The 19,705-nt window shown below is 39.4% G+C and overlaps 1 protein-coding gene across 16 annotated transcripts in view; it reads right to left on the reverse strand.

The window, feature by feature from the left end:
* The window catches only part of AGAP1 (ArfGAP with GTPase domain, ankyrin repeat and PH domain 1), a 376,948-nt gene that overhangs the window by 171,054 nt on the left and 186,189 nt on the right, over positions 1-19,705 (reverse strand). For 15 of the 16 annotated variants that reach the window (XM_066999590.1, XM_066999587.1, XM_066999584.1 and 12 more), the window contains one exon: positions 17,277-17,369. In XM_066999590.1, coding sequence (XP_066855691.1) covers positions 17,277-17,369 — 93 coding nt within the window. Of the gene's footprint in view, positions 1-8,620; positions 8,758-10,038; positions 14,601-17,276; positions 17,370-19,705 lie in introns of those variants that run through there. The other variant, XR_010832406.1, reaches the window with a different exon arrangement.

Here is a 19,705-nt window from a genome sequence, read left to right on the forward strand (position 1 = left end):
TGGGAAGCACTTGTACACTACGGACAGATAATTAAAGGAAACTAAACCCAAGCGCAGCTACCCAGCTCTGTTTCCTACACCACCCTCCCAACCTCCAAAAAAGACGCCCACAGAGGGCACAAACTCCCTTGCCATGCATTTGTACCAAAATCTTGTTATCGGCTAACTGCTGAAGGGCCCACATGTCTGCACAGGGAAAGAACAGCAATGTATTTGTCATCGCTCATACGAAGTGCAGTTACCTCGGACCTGGATGCCATAAAGACCTGCTCTTACAAAATCCTGACCGTGCTGCTGAAAGTAAATGATTAAAACGAGGTGGACTGAGCGGCTGGTCCAAGCAGACATGTAAATACACACTTCTTTCCAACCGAATGCTTTGTAACCCCAGCATTCTTCTTCCTGCTGACAGAAGTGACGGCTGTGTTAGCTGGATGCTGCCTGGCTCGAGTTTGGAACGGCGCATGGCAGCACTGCTGTCTGCATCTCCTGGGGGCCGACTTAGGGTTGCAATAATACCTGTGGCATTTGCAAGAAAGGGGTCCAGGGAGAGAGAAATCCCATATTATTAAAAGGGCTTTTTATTTCCTCATTTTGGCAAGCATGCCGTAATCATTTCTGTCATACACAAACTAAAAGCTTTTTTATGGGGTGTTTCAAGTTCAATTTTCAGCAGGTTTCCAAGATATAAATGCTTAGGCCTCCTTCCCGGTCCTGACTTTAAGCTCAATTTCAGGCAAGTTTGATGGGGGCGCAGGAATACAAAAGGGATGCTCTGACAAATCTTGTGAAATTCAGCATTTGTCTCTAAGACTGAGAGTCCCTGACTTAAAAAAAAAAAAAAAAAAAAAAAAAAAGACCACAGTTTGAGCTCAGTTTGCTCTGCAAGGGTGCTAACCAGTGAGCCTGCCTACACATAGCTGGTACCAGCCATGGCACATGGTTGCTTCCTACCTCCAAACAGGCAAGGTGAAAGAAATGTAATTTCTGCCTTTGTTGTTTACGGGAATTTAAGACCAAGGTGGGTTTAGGCAATGTGGTTGGTGGGAAGACTGGAGATGGTGTGTACAGCTCATGGGAGCTCATAGTAGCATGTTCGAAACAGAGGAACATTGCACAAGGAAAGCTTGCCTTCCATGGCTCCACCGTTCATGAAGCATCTTGGTCATTTTCTAATTCGAGGGTTAGAGGATCTCAACTTCTTCAAATTCTATTTGTAATAAAAACAACGCAAGAAACACTGGTTCATCTTCCAAAAAGATTAAATTTTAAATTTCAAATCTCAAAGCTTGTCTATAAAACTTGAAACAATTACAAGTAAACAATAAAAATTGCACAGTAGAATTCTTTGGCTAACATACTTACCTGTTGATCAATGTCCTATTGGCAAGAAAAAAAACCACAAGAATTTCTACATCATATAGATCCTATTTCAAATAAAATTACACAGTCATTGCTAATAATAATACAAAGCATACAAATGTATCTGTGGCACCAAATCATTTAAAATCATGGAAGTAATTGTGGACTCTTAAAACCCAGCTTTGCTAAGGACAGTGCACTTTTCTTTGTATAGCACCTACCAAATTTTTATTTTTTTAAATATCTGTGAATAAATACAAGTTATCTGACAGTGTGAATTTCCTATTAGCTTCCAAGTTGCAGTCCCTGAATTAAGGTTGGCCTGTATCTGCTGTGACCCAGACACAAGTCCCCTCCTGCAGCCATTCTCTGACCAGACCGGTGCATTACCCAGGGAAGACCTGCTGTTCTCTGAAGCCTGTGCCCGGTACAACCAATCTCACCGAGCCTCTTCCCTTGACCCACAGGTCAGTATTGCTGTGTGCTGGAAGGTTCATGGAGCACAAAACCTTGCTCTGGAAGGTTGCCCAGGCCCAGGGAGGTGTTTTGCACCCTAGACCAAGAGATGCTGACTCTTTTCAGACACGTTTTTCCTCCTCCAGCAAAGGAAACCCCCATCTTAGATAATTCAGGCAATTATTTTAACATCAGAACTATTGTGAACTGATGCTGATTTTTTGCCTTCAGATTTCAACAGTGGGAAAACCCATCCTCTGACAGTTTGCATGCATCAACTTCAATGCATTTGTTACTGAAATCTATAGACTGAAAGCTCCTAAGACTGTTCAATTGGAAACAGCTCAGAGGCATTGACAATGTGCCGAAATAGCAGAGCACCAGAAGCACCGATGCATTGCTTCAACATGGCAATCGATCACCATGCTTCATGGCTAAAGGCATCGGCACCTTATGAACCAAGCACCTCCAGGGACTGGTGTGCCACTTTCTGAAAGACACTTAAGGTTCTTAAATGTTATTGAAAGTGTCACCTGTTTTTTGGTTTTGCTTCCTATCTTTGCCATAGTCTTTGTTCACTGTTTGTCCTCCTTCTAATTCAGTATGGATTTTGTTTCCCTTTCATTTTCACCTGGCTTCTCACAGCAGCACAATTTTCCATGAGTTCTGCTCCTCTCCATTATCCATCATATTGGAAATCTTTCCCATCTTCTCTTACCCTTAAAGCCCCTCGCTTCTAAAGAAGCAGGGAGTTTGCCATCTTTGTACTCAATAAACGTGCAAGAAACCTCTCTCTTCACTACATCACATTGACAATAAGAAGTGTCACTTAATTTGAATTAAGTGTGACTTAATCTGTATCAGAAATGACTTACAGAAATCACGAGGCTGCAAGATTAAAGCACTAACAGTGATCATGCATGTATTATTTCTCATCTACAAATGTAACACTGCCATGAATTGCAAACTGACAGCAACATTTACCATACAAAGACCCAATTCAGAAAGTATTCTGACGAAGTTCTTTGCCATGCCATTAACTTAAACAAAACTGACATGTCAATCTTCAAAATGTTGAGTACACGTCAGCAATGGTTGGATGCACATGCCCTCTTACAGCATCAGGAAGAGTTTTGCACAGCTCATCTGCCAGACACAGTGCTGGAAACCTGAAAAACTACGTATTTCAGGAGACGTAATGCACAAGAGGTACTTTTTTATTTTTAGCAACCAGACCTGAGTATTTTTTATGTGAAGCACACCAACCATATATTTCTATACTTACTCAATTTGTATCCCAAGACCTTTTTTCCTCCCCACTCAGTTTGCTCAGAGCTCACTTATGCTTTTAGTCTATAGCTTATAAAGCATCACTCTCCCCACGAAGTTTTTGATTTTGTATTTAATTTGGCCATGAAGCAGCTTTTAAAACTGATTCCATAAGTGATGCTACACCTGCCTTCTTAAACATTCCCTGTTCTCTTCTGTTCTGTTGCTCACTTTCAAACAGCAGAATTTCTAAACAATTCAACTACTTACACTGCTATTTTAATTGATTTTTCTTTCCAGTACCTCCTGCACTCAGAGATTTCTTCATTTTTCCCCCCCTGAAATATTCACACAGGAGAAGAGAACATGAGATGTTAGCCTAGCTACTTGATTTGCAGTTCTCCAGTTCTCTACCCAACCATTTAAATACTGTCATTCATAATAGGGTGATATACTGTACTATAAACCATTTTGCAAATGGTACTTCTTGGTATTTTTCTTTTGTGACAAAGAATCATATTCGTTATAAAGGGGAAAGAAATGACTCAGTGCTCACGCTTACCTACAGAAACTGTTTGTGTGTCTCAACAGCTTCTTAGAAAAAAAGGAGGGGAGTCCACTAAGTCACTAAATTTTTTATTTCTTTATAACAAAAAATTTACAATCTGACAGCCCCCTAAGTCCAGTAGGTTTCTCTTTGTATTAAGCCTGAAATAATCTCCTTCTAATCACCCCATATCTGTGTGCACGTGTCTCAGCAACTGTGGCAAATGCTCTGAACTCCTGCAAACAATTATAACTGCTCTGTCATAGCTTAGCTAAAATTGCAATAATTTCCCGTAATCTTGTAAGCAGTGATCTAACATGAGAACCTGCATCACTGGGGCCAGCGTACACCGATGAGTGCGATGGCCAGTGTGAAAGACCTGTAGCCAAGACCAATTTGGATGCAGCGGCACAGTCGGGATTCTCTCTCCAGCACTGCCTCCAATACTTTGCTTCATCAGTGTGTTTCTTTCAAGGCTGCATGCATCTTGCAGCACATGACTCTCAAATGGCCCACGTGCCATTTCTAATGCTCGAGTCAGATCTCCTTTATATTGCAATGCACTGGCTTTTTACCCTCAGAGCGTACCCACCATTTCTTGCACTCACTTCTCAGATATAAAACCAAGCCAAACTTGCAAGCACTTGTCACCTGTGGGTCTATTTTAGAGTAGGAGAGAAAGAAACCACGTGGTCGTTTTGGAAGGAAAGCCACCCAACTGCCCCACGCAGCCTACCGAAGATGTGGCTGTGAAAGTGAACGCCCACTCCAAGCACATCAACAGCTTGATGCCACTGAGGGTTGTCACAGAAGTGTCTTGCTGGGATATCATAGGCACACATCACAAGTGTACATCCCAAACTCAGGTTAAAAGAGTATAAATGAGGGCAGCTGGATTTCAGTTCAGGTTAGCATCTTGAGTTCATCTCCCATCTTCCTGCCAAGACAATTCTACCACACTGCCCTTGATTTCACCGTTAAAAGAGGATGGAAATACACTTTGTCAAGCAGGCACACAGCAGTAATATGCGACAAAACCCAGTGCTTTGCCAAGAATTTGCTAGCAATGGCAAACGTGAAACAAGAAGAAAAGCCTGACGGGCAACCAGTCTGGACACAATAGGATTATTTGGCTTCTGCTAACAAGAGACTGCATCTTTCCAAGTAAAATCTCATTTTATTTTGTCACCAGCTCTACTCCTCATCCCCTTCGTGATATGCCTCTCTCTACTCCTTATAATGCAGATTACAAATTTGATTGCTATTTGTTTGCTTCCACTTACAACCCTGTCGTTGATGGTATTGCTGAATGGAAACAGACCTAATGCTGAACAAAGCGCTGTCCTGCTTCCAGCCAGCTCAACTGTGGTCTAGCCTCATCTTTGGTTTATGATCGTACTGTTTTCAATCCACACCACAGTTCTTAGCCAAACGAATTTGAATAATTTTTCAATTAAGATTTAACAAGGCATTATCAAAATGTTTTTACTAAAACCCAAATATTTTACATCTGTTACATTTGCTTTATGCACTTATTTTGAAATTCTATCAAAAGAGCAATCATTTTTTTTCTGGCAAATTTTATTCTATATAAACCACTATTTCTCACACTTACATTAAGCTGCTCTGGGAAACTAAATCCTGCAGCTGAGTATTTGCGTTACTTCAGTTTTCTCCCCAGTGCTAGCTCATTTCAAGCTTTACAACTCTGGGACAACTGTAAGCGAAATTTATCCTTGTCATACAATGATCTCATTCACCTCAAATTTATCATACAGCAAAGGATCCTATATAATAAACAGATCATTCTGTTATCTGATTGTTCTCCTTATTCTAACTCATGGAAAATAAACTGGTGTTTTTGTTTTGTTTTAAAGAATTGCGCTACTGAATTATTCCATTTAAATTCAAAATATTTTAGTGCCAACATCTGGCCCATCTGCTGGGATTGCTCCATAGATGTATTGTTAATCACTGGAGTCAGAAGGTTTTTGAAGAATAGGAGGATTGGAGAAAACTGTATTTTAACAGAAGTGCAATGACTTTCATAGTTGATATTTCCAAGATTAATTACAAAGAAGTTATACTCAGAGTACCTACATTTCAAAGACCCTACTGCTCCTCCACCTCCCTCCAAGAGCAATATTCCTTCTTCACCCCATTTACTGTTTTGAGTTTGCCACTGCTGCTTATACTGTAGATAAACACTGGCTCAGAAGTGTTAAATACTAACAGTGGCAATGCTTTTATTTTGTTTTATTTTTTAATTAAAACAAAAGAAGGAATGCTGGACCAACACCCCTGATTCAGGGGTACATTACCACAAAATGTAAAGGTAGCAAAAGAATTATGAAAATACTTTGAATGCCCAAAGTTCGCCTCATTCAAAAAATTAGGCTAAAGGGCTTTAAATGCGTGCTGTTCAGTTTACTCTTTTGATTGCTTTACCACTATGTAAATCAATTTGTTAATGTTCCTTACAAAATGCATGAGCCAGTTATACTGACAAACACACAAAGCTCATTCGTAATTAGCAGTTAATTAGTAAGAAGGAACAGATGCTGTTAGAGTTTCAGCAGGCGAACAGGTTCTGTAAACAATGCTTATAAATCTAAATGAATTTATTAACCACAATGCAACTGTCAACATTTTGCTGGCAACCATACAAATATGGTGGAATCCCCAAAACATCTTTCCAACATATTAATAATCACTGTGTCAACCAAAGTCTGTCAGGCAGTCTCACTTGGTAACTGTCATAAGCGTTCTACTTAATCTTGTTATGTCACTTCTCCTTCCTAATTCCTCACTCATGCCCTCAGAGGAAGAGCTCTGGCCACTGAAGTTAGCACAGATACACACAGACTCACCTCTAAAACAGAGCGGCTCCTCAAAACAAAGACGTTTGTGCAAGAGGATTGTTTGTTTTGCACTGATACCTTGAACAAGCTTCCATGAACTGAGAACCAACAGGAACATGCACAGCTTTGAAAGCAGATCTCAGTCCTGAAGGATTTGCTGTAATTTTCTTTACAACCGTTATCACTCAATGAGAGATCACTACTATGAAGGCATCTGCAGATCTCATCCACTAAAAATACCTAAAGGTCAATCATTTCCACTCACCATTTATAAAATGACGCACTCAATAGGCCACTGAACGATTCCGTAGTGTTTTTTTTTGTTTGTTTGTTTTAATTAGCTGGGTAGAGATGGCTCAAATAAAAAGAATGCCTCTTGTAACTATTTTCTAGACGCAGCCTGGAGAAAACTATTAAAGCAGCAGCTATATCTAACAACCATGGTCAAAGGCTTTTGGCTAGGGGCCAGTTCTTAGCCTAAGGGCAACAGTGAAGATACCTTAGTGACCTCGTTCCTGTCAATCCCTGCATGTCACATTGAGATGCCACCTTGATATATTACACCATTTCAGCACTGGAAAATTCTAATAAATTTTTTAAAGTCATATTATGGCTTTCTTTATTGATGTTCTCTTTTATACCTACATTGCTTTCGATCATTCCCTCCTCCTCTCCTACAAAGCGCTCTGACACCTCTTCACCATGCTCTGTACTTTGCTTTCAACATGCACACGTTTTGCAACACCCAAACACAGCACACAGAAAAGGACAAGAAGACCAAGTGGGTTAAATTCTCTAAAGCTCTGCTGGAGAGCCTGCTTGGTGTTCCTTCTGCAGGCTCCAGACCTGCTTGCTGCCCCACTGGAGGTGACTGGAAGCTCTGAGGCTGGGGGACGCCATTCTCCACCAGCATCAAGCACTGGGCACAAGATTATGGGGATGTTCAGAGCTTCAGAAAAAGCAAATCGTTTCTGCTGAGCCCCTCACCTACTTGTCCTTTCTGCTAGGTTTTGACTGGTTTATCCTGAAGAAACAGACAACCAACAACATTGTACTTGGACAGAATAGATGAAGAAAGGGAGGAAGTTGAATGCCTCTTGCTAGCAGTCAAGAGCAATCTGTGGTTCTTACAGCATTAACTTGAATACCAAAACAGAAAGTTTTCACATCTTTCCTAAAGTTGTTTGATACTATTTCCTTTCATCATTGCCTTACTTTTGCTCATTTCTGAGGTTTTATCATACAAGTGGAATATTATTTTTGAAATTATGTCCTCTGCCATAGCTAACAGTAATAAACATTGAAATAGTACTCTTTAAGTAAATTCAGTAAAAATAAAGATATTACATTTAATGTGTGTTATACCATGAAGACAAGCTTTTAAGCTGGGAAGAGTTATGAGCAAGCCAGCCTGAAATGAAACTTATAAATTCAGCACCTCTCTACCACAAGCCACCAGTTTGTTTCTGTTACAAGGATCAGAGCGTGGCTCCCATTAACTTCAGCAACAGCTGGAGCTTCTTAGGGTCATAGGCAGTAAAAAATTGATAGAAAGTTAATTTCTCTGAAAAATGTATTAATAATCTCATTTATAGATCCTTAGAGGTTTGAAAGCAATACGCACATCACTATAGATGTCAATTTTAGGAAAATAATATTACTGTAAGGCCTCTATAACTCTTGAACATCACCTCAACAGCCTACCTAACATTAATTGGAAACTGATAAAATGACTTTAAATATGTCTGTGGAGCAACCGTACACCACTCACCTCATCTTCATGTACTCAGGACTATCACTACAATTTTTGCAGGCATTTAGAGACATAATAGGGGCAATTTATAGGATGGGAGATAGAAAACTCGTGTTTTAGGGCCTGTGAAATACTAGGAGGAGATCAATTAAAAGAAACACAGCAAAAATCTAGTCGTTTTAAGAAAATTCCTTTTTTTTTTTTTTTTTCCTGCAACAATTTGACATCTCAGGAAGAGAAAACAGTAGAATCCAGAAAACAGGAGGAAACAGATGATTTGGTAGGACTTGGTGATGGCTGACCCACTGACAGACAGGGGAAAAAAATAGAATTGTCTCAATCTGAAAGGTGTTGTTTCTTGCCTTAGCTTACCTTTTTTGGCTAAGGGCCCAAAGAGGTGATTTCCCTGGGCTGACAGGTAGAAACCTTAACCTCAGGCAGGGGAGGGCTTAACGCTTGGGTGCCAGGTTTCCAACAGAGCAGTGCACTGAGCTGAACCACATAGATCACTGGGATGAGAACACCAAGATGTGAAAATAGCAGCTCTTTATATTTCAGAGCTGAAAACAAACATTTGCATGCATCCATTTTAACAGAACAAAATAGAAAATAATAATTATTAATAACAGAATCTTTGTTCTAAAAGAAGAATATTCACTTTTGCCAGCCTTTGCCCACCCTGACTGAGCAGAAATCTCATCCCTCCCTAGCAGTTAAGCTATTTTCATTTGACAGTGAAGTTTGTATCTTTCACTGTTTGGAAAACAGAGAGACATAAATGAAAGCAAGTTTCCTGAAATCACACACACAAAAAAAAGTGCATTAAAACCAGGAACTTTTTAATGCTATTTCATTTCGAATATACTTAGGACTACTGCTTTTCTTGAGACAGCATCTGAAAATCACCAGCAGTAGCAACACACAAGAATAGCTTTCCTGACCAAATGAAACATTATTCGAGGCAGGTAAATGTAAAGCTGTAGCTGTTCCTCTGACGTAAGGGCACATTTGATCTAATTGGAAAAAATATTTCAAGTGCACTGGGAATAGTCACTGTTAACTGAATGCAACAACGAAAAAGGAAAAAAGAGCATGCAGACCCGAGGGAATTACCAAATCAATTAACAACTAATTCAGGAACTAATTTCTGTATTGCCTCTTAGCACAAAACTGTATCTTTAATTTCTCCTGCAATAAGCATCACCATGATAGTCCTAACACACTCTGACGCTTTAAATGAGTTTACAAGTATCTCTTTTTGATTGGCTATATAACATTATTTCTTCACAGTTCAATGCAACCATAGCCAAGTGCTCTGAAATATTTAATTATACTGGTAGCTACCAGTTAACAATTTACAGAACCAGAGTGAGTACAAAACATTTTATAACTAGTAATCAACTAATTAAAAACAGAGCAAAAATGTGTATGCTCTGATTATAAACAATTGCAGAGGAATTACACAGAAGATTTCAGCACTAGGAGTATTTGGCTAAAAACCATATTCTCGTGTTTGTACAAGCATATCTGGATACTGATTACAGTGATTAGACAGAAGTGTGACAGAGTAAATTACACCTCACAGTAGATATAAATAAATAAAACTATGCCATTTGCCAGTTCCTTGTTAGTTGTGTCATTTCTGAGTTTTGGAAAGCCACCCTCCAGACAGCAATCCTGGATTGCGAAGAGCTATTTTGAAACCTACACAAACACCACCAATACAAAACCAAAGCAGCAGAACTTTCGGTAAGCCCTTCGGATAGAAGACAGCAGCAGCAGCAGCTTACCAGTGGTTTGGGTCTCTGGGAAAGTGAAGCACGAGCTTAATTGCAGGAGCTCTGCAGCACGCCAGATTACCCCAGGCATGTGTGTAACGAAGGCAAGCAAATCCTGGAGTTGAATGGGTCCTCTGGACCCATATGAGTTTGGTCATAACATGTATGGGCCATTTTTACATCACAATATAACCTGATGCTGTATGCAGATGGAAGGGACGAGCCATGGGATAAGCCTTAGCGCTCAGCAGTGGTGGTAGCAGTGGGTAGCAGTCTTACTCTGGCTACACCAGCTTCTTCCACCCTGTCAAGTCAGATGAATTAAGCAAGAAGAGATGCTAAGATGGTTGCTTATTTGTTCTCTCTTTTGATAGGCAAAGCAAACATCTACATTTACGAAACCTGCTGCAAAAAGCATTTGTTGTTTACGTCGATGGTGGCTCTCAGGTCTGACACTTGCCTGAAGCACCATGGCACTCTTCGGCGAGTGAGAGGGACTGAGCAAATCGGTTTGACTGACTAGATGTGGCACATGGTCACTTCTAAAAACCTATTTCAAAGACACCATACTTGCCGAAATCCAGGACCAAGATTACATGGCACTGTGTGTTATTCTGCACAAAAATCAGGCACACTTTACAGTATTTAAATCTACCTGTATTTAATTCCTCTTTTTTGTTACACTGTGTTTTAGCTTCTTTTGGTATTTACTAATCAAGAGCCTCATCACTGGTACTGGAGCCTCCCTGTGACAGGCATTTCCTTGGGTCCTTGGGGCCAGGGGCTGCCATGCCAGTGGCTGCTGCGATTGAAGCAGGGTGCCCAGGTGGGACAGGGCTTGAAGAAAATCACTGGAATTAAAGCAAATCCCAGTTTCCCTGAGATTCTCTCCACAGAGCAGTACACAGACGATGTATTAAGAGAGGTCACTACCAAAAAACAATCAAATACAACTTCTGTGCTTTAGCTTTTCTAAGTACATCTTAAAACTAGCACCGATTTTTCCCTGATTAGAATTTTGTTTAAATTGCTTCAGTTACACTCTAAGACCAGGGCACTTGTGAAAGGCTTGAAAATTGACAATGCAATGGCTGGGTGTAACGCAAAAAAAAAAAAAAAAAAAATTCTTGGGAGTACACAACTTGATTTAAAAGTTACTTGGAAGAATTGCTGATAATGGCTTGCAAGTCACAACACAACTTCAGTTATTTCAGAAGTTTTGTAACCAAAGTGACATTGAGACAAAGCTTCCCATTTGTTAAAATAATTTAAAAATATTTTTTTCCCCAAGTTTACTGCTCTCTTTTAGAAAATTCAGATGTACATTATGACATTCCAGTTGTCTCTATGCTCATCTACAGGAAAAACTGCAACTTGTGCAGCCAGGAACCAAACTCTTCCTTCTCATAAGTAAATCCGTTTCAGCCACAGTTATGCCATCCAACCACAGGTATCTTGGCTCTGAAAATACTTCCCATTTTTAGTTCAGAGGAAAAAAGACAAAATATGTGATTTCAAAGATTACGTTAATGTACTTAAATGCACAAAGCTGGTATGCAAAGGTCATTTGAAATATCACCTAACAGTAAAGCCCGATAAGATATTCAACTTTCTCCATTAATATAGCCATTTGCAAACAGAGAAGGGAATGGGTTCTGAAGTTCACCTTTGCAAGTCATGGATGGCAAATTTTTCATTATGTCATCAGTGTAATATTCAACGTTAGAACATTTATTTTTAAGCCAGACTTCAAATTTGCTGTTCCTAAATGACGTACCCGGGAACTATGCAGGAATTTGGGGGCACTTCCCTCTTTAAGCCAAGGGTTCAAGCAACCTGTCAAAATCAAACCCTGAGCAAAGCTTCAGTGTTGCAGTTTTTGGTAAAAGAGCAGTCAAGGTTATATAGTTCAGCTATATAATAATATGAGCATCTGCGATGAGCGCAAATGCCAAATACAAGAATTGCTGAAAGCAGAAAGTCAAGGCCAGCTCTTACGTATTTATTTACACTCTAATCTGGGAGGGAGGGGGTGAGGAGAAAAAAGAGCACACAGCTGCCATCCCAAAAACAGACCTCCCATCTGCCACCCACGATTTGCATGTCACCTTCTCCAGGCTCATTTGTACTTCATTAACTGCCATTGACTTAACAAGATTTATGCAAATGACACCATAGGAGCTCGCTAACTCCCACTGCAATCAAGTGATTATGTATGTACAATTCTCCACAGCAATGAAAAATTAATACATGACAAGCCCACTCACCGCTGAGCTGAGCTTCTTGCTTTTATTTCTCTTGTCGTCTTTTTTTTATTATTATTATTTGAATATGCCCTACTGCAAGACTGCAGAAAACAAAGTAATCTTCCCAAAACGCTGAAAAAAAAAAAAACATGCTAGAAAGTATGCCACCCTAAAATGTATAGCCTAATACATACTTCAAAATATTCACTCAAGCCACCAGGAACAAGTCTTCATTTTCAGAATAAACGGGTCTTGAACAGAGGATACTCCTTATCAAGGAAGCCATTCACCCTAATTTTGCTCTAAGTGTAGTATTAGAAATGCTACAGAAAGCAGCTTGAATATTTTTAGTGTAAGCTCCTCTTTCTCAGACGTACAGAACTTTCTGTGGATTTTAACTTTGGGCCAATATTGTTCCAGACAATTTCAGACTCCCTCTGATTAGCAGAGGGTATTCAGACAGAATATGAGTAAGACTGCAGAAAAAAACAATTACATTACCAATCATTTTAGATTGTGACAAATAAATGAAGCAAAAGTGAAGAAAGTCTGCAGTCTCCTATAAGGTCCCCCAAAACGTGGAAGGTGTCAAATGCAATCTTAGCATTCTTTCATTTTTTCTCCTTTTTTTCTTTTTGGAAAGTTAAGGCGTTCAAAGTCCTCAAAGGAAGCTGAGAGCACAGAATTTAAGGCATGCTGATCCTGCTGTATAAGCAAAAGCTAGGCTCTCATTTTACAGCAATTTTTTTTTTTTAGTTACCCCAAAAATTGACCTTCCTGAAATTTCATTCACCCTAGAGTATTTTGGCAAAAGTTAATACTCATATTTTAAAAACTTTTCATTGCTTACATTTTGGGTTTTTGCTGGAAGCCAGAAGGATCTCCAGAACAGTTTTAAATGACTTAGCCGAATAAAACCATGTTTAGCACCGTAGCAAGAAGTAATTTTTAACATTTAGAAAGGACAGACAGAATAAGAACATTAACTCTTTTCAACCAGATTGCTTCAAGTTAAAGAAAAAGCCATGAAGGATTGAGGTATTTCCTCGCAGGGAAACAAGACTCCATTTACAATTTTGCGTATTTACCCCACGCCCTCAGGGATTCAGGGGCAGACAACAGGAATTAAGCAGAAGGGTACAACTCTTGACTTCTTTGGACTAAAAAAAGCAACAGAAACCTACCCAGCCAAGGGGTAGTCCAAGGCATGCTACAGTCCCTTCTGCTGCGGTGATCTGATTCTCAGACTAAACCAGCTCACACCAAGTTCTCCTTGTGCTGATGCGACTCCAGTGGCTGTACAGGTTGGTATCTGTATCACAGAAAGGCTGTACTACAGAATTATGAGTAAATCTGTAGCTATGCCAGCACATCTCGCTTAACAAGATGTGTATGTGCATTTAGAGAGCAACCAGGAGAGCAATGAATTGTCCCCCCCCAAAAAAGCACTCCTCTACCAGTTTAAACCGCCTCCAAATACAAAAAAGCATCGCTGTTGATATACAGCGACCATAGCTACGCTGGTTAAACTGCAGCAACAGAGACCATCTCTGGAGAGGAAAAAAAAAAGTGGTTAATGAGGACTTTGCGTCATCTCATCATGTTTTCTACACCTTCTCGTGAGCTTTTTTGAATACATATTCTGTGTTCTCTCCCCAGCAAAAAGAAACGTACCTGCCTAATAACAGTTCTTCCTCCCGACTTTTTGTGTACCCCTCTAGCTTGGAAGAGTTTTCAACATTTCCAATCTTCAAGTAACTGTTTTTTTTTGGAGTTGGGAAATACTGCTTCTGACTTTTGGGACACCAAAAGAACAACCTACAGTCAGGCAGCAAGAAATGCATCAGATAACCAAGCCATTGACTTCAACATCTGAACAGTCAGTAAAACTTTTTTTTTATCAGCTGTTTTTGAATCACCCTTTTTTCAAGTACCACTAAACCAAGCATACAAAATCCACTGTATTTGAATTTCAACCAGAAGTCTCCTAAGGCTTTTTTATTCTTCAATTTGCTAATAAGCTCAACCAACACAACAAGCAGTGATCTGCAAGTACCTGTCTTGCCTGAAGTCTTTAAGGACTATTACTGCCATGCACATATCCTAAGTAGCTATAAAGAAAAAAAAACAGTGCTGACAACAGGTATTAAAACAATCTGGTCACTACATGCTTTTGAAGATGAGAGTATGTGCCTGAAGCTGGCAAAGGCATCTTGCTCAACAGCAGCTTCGAGAAGTCACGGGGCATTTTTCCTAACTGGAGGTTACTCGCGACTGCAGCATGGGTAGTGCAGCAATGTGACTCGCGGGCTAATAGGAGGAAAAACACTGGAAAACATGGGGACAAAGAGATTAAAAAGAGTCTTTTAAGAATATAATAAGATAGCTTTTCCACAGCAACACTGTGAATACTACAATCTGCATTCAACTTCTTGAAAGGAGATTTCTCTTTCTATTCAGTGACCATTTGTCACTGAAACATATCATGATGGAAGGGGTTTCTCATTGAAAGAAGCACAGTAGCATGACATATTACTGAAGTTTTTAGGTCCAAAAGTTCCTTTTCACATCTCTGTCTCATTCATAGTTAATGCACTAAATGAAAGAGACACCATCTTTTCTATCAGGAATTTCTACTTCCTCAGAGAAATCTCCAAGTGTCTCGCACCTGTAGGACCCACCAATAATAGAGTCATATCAGCAATTTAACTCATCACCACCTCTACTGATAAGAGCTCTCTAAATAGTGGGTAGACAAAAAGCTACCCCAGTGCTTAATTCCAGGAGCTTTTTCTGATGGTGAAAGATATATACTGGCTCAAAACTGTATAGTTTATTATCAAAAACCACTTCAAACTAATAGTTTTAAACTGTAATGAAACACTGTCAACATGAATACACATTGCTTTTCCAATTTAAATTAAATGTTTCCAGGTTAAAAAAAAAAAAAGGTGTTTTCTTTTCTACTCCATCTTCTTTTACTTCAGCTGCTGGGTGACGATGGCCTCCTAACCTTCACTGAAGACTGTGTACCATGTAGAAATCCTTTCTCCTGACACAGACCGCATATGATGTGGAACACCACTGAGAGAAGCCCCCCACAACACTGTGTGCCATTCAGCCTCGCTTCTTACAGCACCCTTTCTGATACCTCCACAAATAGGATATGCATCTACTGACTGAAGACCTGCTCAATTATTTGTTTAAAGTTGCTTGTACATGACAAAATTAAATTGCCACAACTGTGATCAATAACAAAAGCAGACACTATGAAAAGACTGATCATACTCTGTACATAAAGTGGGGGTGAGAGGGAGAATTCTTCAATGTAGAAATTCAAGGTGATTGTGGAAGATATTTCATTCCATTGCATTATAGTGTGATCACACTCACAATGCCCATCTTACCTGTCCTACAAGGGCGTTTTTAATCAAATTAATTTAATACAACACCATTTTAGAAAAGAACAGTGTGTACATCTTGAATAAATATTGGAAAAAGTCAGTTCCTCTGGCTGTTTTTTTTTTTTTTTTACCCTCAGATGCATCCACAGACCGTTTCGTTTAATTAGCATTACCCAAAAGAATTCCAGCCTGTCTAACCCATCTCATAGGACACAAAAGCTGTAGAAAAAATTGTAGCTTGTTTTACATGCCTGCAATCTCCTCCTCTGAACACAGAGCCAAATACTGAGCTTATCTGGTTTCAAACTGCTATTCTGAATTGCAGCATTTGATTAAAATTTGTCTGCTAAAGATTCATAGACATGACTGCGCTTTTGCTGCCTGATGGTCCCAAAAGGTCTTTTTAACTGCCTTTAGAAAGAAAATCACTACAAATAATTAAGAGTACAAAGCCATTTCCCCTCATTCCCAATAAAAAAAAAATGCAAAGAACCCCCCAAAACACACAAAAGCAACACCAACAGGAGAGCTGTGGCCACTCGATGAGAAGAGGCACGGACTGAGGAAAGGCTTGGGAACATGCCAGGAGGAGGCAAAGTGAGCCTCTGGAAGGCAGGAAAGCAACCAAAGGAGACTGGAAAAGACTGCAGGAAGAAAATGAGCTCCCTTCACTTGGCACTCTTGCTGTCTACAGCACAGTAACTCGCATGAAAGCAAATACTTGCGAACGCTATTGCAGAAACTATTTGTAAAGCATCCCATACAAATGCTTAGTGCGGTGTTCTTAACTGCATGAATTCAGTGTAATTTAATTTGAAAAAGTAAATGATCTCATTTACCCAAACACTTTGCATTAGATTCCAGTATTGCTTTTGCCTTTCAAAGGAGCGTTCAGAGCTACAATTTAGCATTCAGTTTCCGGGCTAATGAAAGTGCATCTAGGCTAGTAAAACAGACCAAAACAAATCCTTGAATTCAAGTCCTGTTGTGTAATGAGGAAGTTTAATTAAGGCCACACATTACAGCTGTAAATGTTCTCTTATATAATAAGGTCTAAATGAAACTGAACCTAATCAAAGTTACAATTCCTTCATTAGCAAATTACAAACAAGAGTGCACAGCTGACACACCGGCTATGATTATCACAACTAATTGCCTCGTTGTTACAAACCAGCCTGAAACTGTGTTCAGATGTCCGTCTGCAATAGCAAATTAGGGCCACATCAGGCTATTTCTGCGATCACAAGGGGCTCTTGTACAGCGCGCTGATTTACCCCTGTCGACGGGCAGCACACGGCCCAATCAAAGCCCGCTCTACAAAGGCAGGCTTTGAAGCCAGCTCAGCCTAGAAACCCGCTCCATATGCAGGCCGGCAGACTGCACTTCATTAGGCCTGTTGTCACATTTTCCCTCTTCTTATTCTAATGATCCTATTTTAATACACATAGGAACCTCTCCTAATTGATGTCAAGTGAGTGACTTCCACATTCATCACCGGAGCACATCAAACAAATCTTGGCGCACAGGCTCGGCATCAGAGTGCTTAAGACCCGAGGTGTGTCTCCAACTACGGAAAGCAAAAAAAAGTGTTTCGGCATACCTGTTTAATTGGGATTGCACGACCGCTTCCAATGCTATCTGTTCTGCTCTCCAGGACCTTCTTCTCTTTGTCTGGGTCACTCCCTTTCCGAGACTGCAGAGGAAAAAGAAAAAGTTTGTGCTCCGTTAAAGGTAGCTATTCACACAGAAAGCACTTTTTTTTTTTAAAAAAAAAAAGCAATTAAAAAAAAATTTTGAAATATAAATATAGTCACAAAGCAGGAGGGGAAGAACCTACACAAGTACATGACTGTCCAAAAATTTGAACACTCTGAATACCTACATACCCTCTCTAATTTTTAACCATCCGCTCGTTTGAAATGGGATTTAGGTTTAAAGAGTTAAAATTTCACTGCTTGAAGACCCAGCAGATCAGAAGACACATTTCTCAAGTTTCCAATAGCAGCTCCAAAGAAGAATGAAGGTTCCAGCTTCTCATTTAGAAAATCTGATATATATGCTTGTACATATTTAACAAATTTGTGTGATTTTTAGAAAGGCTATCAGCTATTTAGAAATGTAATTTTATGATGTGGTCTTTGATCATATTGATTTTAACTCTTTTTCTGCTTTTGGACGGTTAGAAAGTTGGAAGTTCAAGAAAAGGTAGCAACTGATGCTGAAAAAAAAGTTTTCTGAACGCAATAAATAAATATCAGCATAAGGAAGATTAAACCAATATTTAAAACAACAGAAAGCCAAAATAAGGCAATTCAAAAGACAGGAGTGCCCTGAGGAGTAAGCTCCCTGTGCCTGCTTCATGACTCTATAGGAATTTTAAGAAGACATTCAGATTCTGGCCCATTATTGTGAAAGAACGCACAAGTATAATCATTTTGACAGATTTATTTTATTTTAAAAAAAAAAGAGCTGAGAGTCATCCTCCTTAATAACTGAACTGACAAGTGACAACTTCACTCCATTACTTTTCAATAGGAACATTACTCACACAATATTGAAAATGGGAAAACATTTTCATGTGCTTTTCAAATCACAGATGATATATGAAACGAATACATTTGCAATGTCCAGTACCACAATGGAAAGTTAATGAAAACCAGAACGCTACAAGATACTGGGTTTGATTTGCAGTATAAAGGGATATTTGAAAGACACCGGGATCAGGAGAACGATCAGAATTGTGGATAGCTAATACCCGTTTTCCGTATTCTAGCATTCAGCGGGCGGAGGGATGGAAGGAGGAAAATGCCCAAAGCAGTTGCCTTAGGAGGCGAGGGGAGGGAAGGGGAGGGAAGAAAGCCCACAGAGGAAGACTTCAAGTAACAGCGTTCTAAGCAACACATTTACCCAGCAGGGAAGCCGTGCTTTTCCCGGCTCTGCCGGGAGTAGGCTCCTATCACTAGTTACTATGGTTAGGGGCAATGGAATGACATGCCAGGGAATTAAACAAAGAATAAATGAAAGAAAGCAAAACAAGTGGGAGGGGTGAAATCCGATGTTCAAGATAACTATTGTTCCTCTTCCTTCAAGACAGATTTCTGAATCTGAAAGTGCCACTTCCCAATAATAAAACACAAAACAATACTTCAATAGCACAAAGTGTCCCTAAGTGACATTTTAAAGAAACTCAGTGAAGGTAGCCAAATCCTTGGGAGGGAAGTTGTCAACTTGAATGTTTCTTTTTATTTGACTTTTAAAAAGAAAGGATCCCATCTCTGAAAGGGAGACTAAATACCTATGCACTAATTTTTATTTTGTTTTTAAATCATCACATCTTCTATTCCGTACAAATAACTGCATCAGGAAAGAATACACTGAAGATAGAAGGGAAATACCTATATACAAAATGTTGCCAAGTGCTAAAAGTACAGAAATATAGGAATGTATATTAAGCAAATTCTGTTTTAGCTGCTGATAATTACAGAATACATAAAATGTTCAAGGGGAGAATTTTATCAGGCTCCACTGTTCAAAAACAAAAAAAAATTATAGTAAAATAGAGAGAGAACCTGCTCTTTCATAGTTTTGCATCTATCCAAAATGCACATATTTCATTTTATATCCAACAGACTAAAAAAAAAATCTAAACCATTGTGTATCAACATTTGCTAGGACTTTTTCTGATGTCATGTTTACACATTAAGTAGTTCTATTTAAAGCTTCATTAAGGCAAACCAGAGAAAGTCCAAAAAAACAACAGAACAAAGCTGCATGAATATCATTTGACCCATTTTCCCTTTGCATTAGAAGTCATATGCAGATTTCTGTCAATTCAAAACCTTACACCAATCAGGACTGCGAAATAAGATTGCTTCAGACCCAGACTGATACAGCACCTGAGTTTGGGCACCAGCAGAATCCTGTATCAACAGTCCAGAGAGTCCCAAAAGTACAAATACTGATCTCCAATATACTGAAATAGAGTTCATTTTAACTTTTACGAAAAGACACTCTCACAAATCTGCAATA

This window comes from Anser cygnoides, chromosome 6 (assembly GCF_040182565.1).
Source record: "Anser cygnoides isolate HZ-2024a breed goose chromosome 6, Taihu_goose_T2T_genome, whole genome shotgun sequence".
Classification (NCBI taxonomy): Eukaryota; Metazoa; Chordata; class Aves; order Anseriformes; family Anatidae; genus Anser; species Anser cygnoides.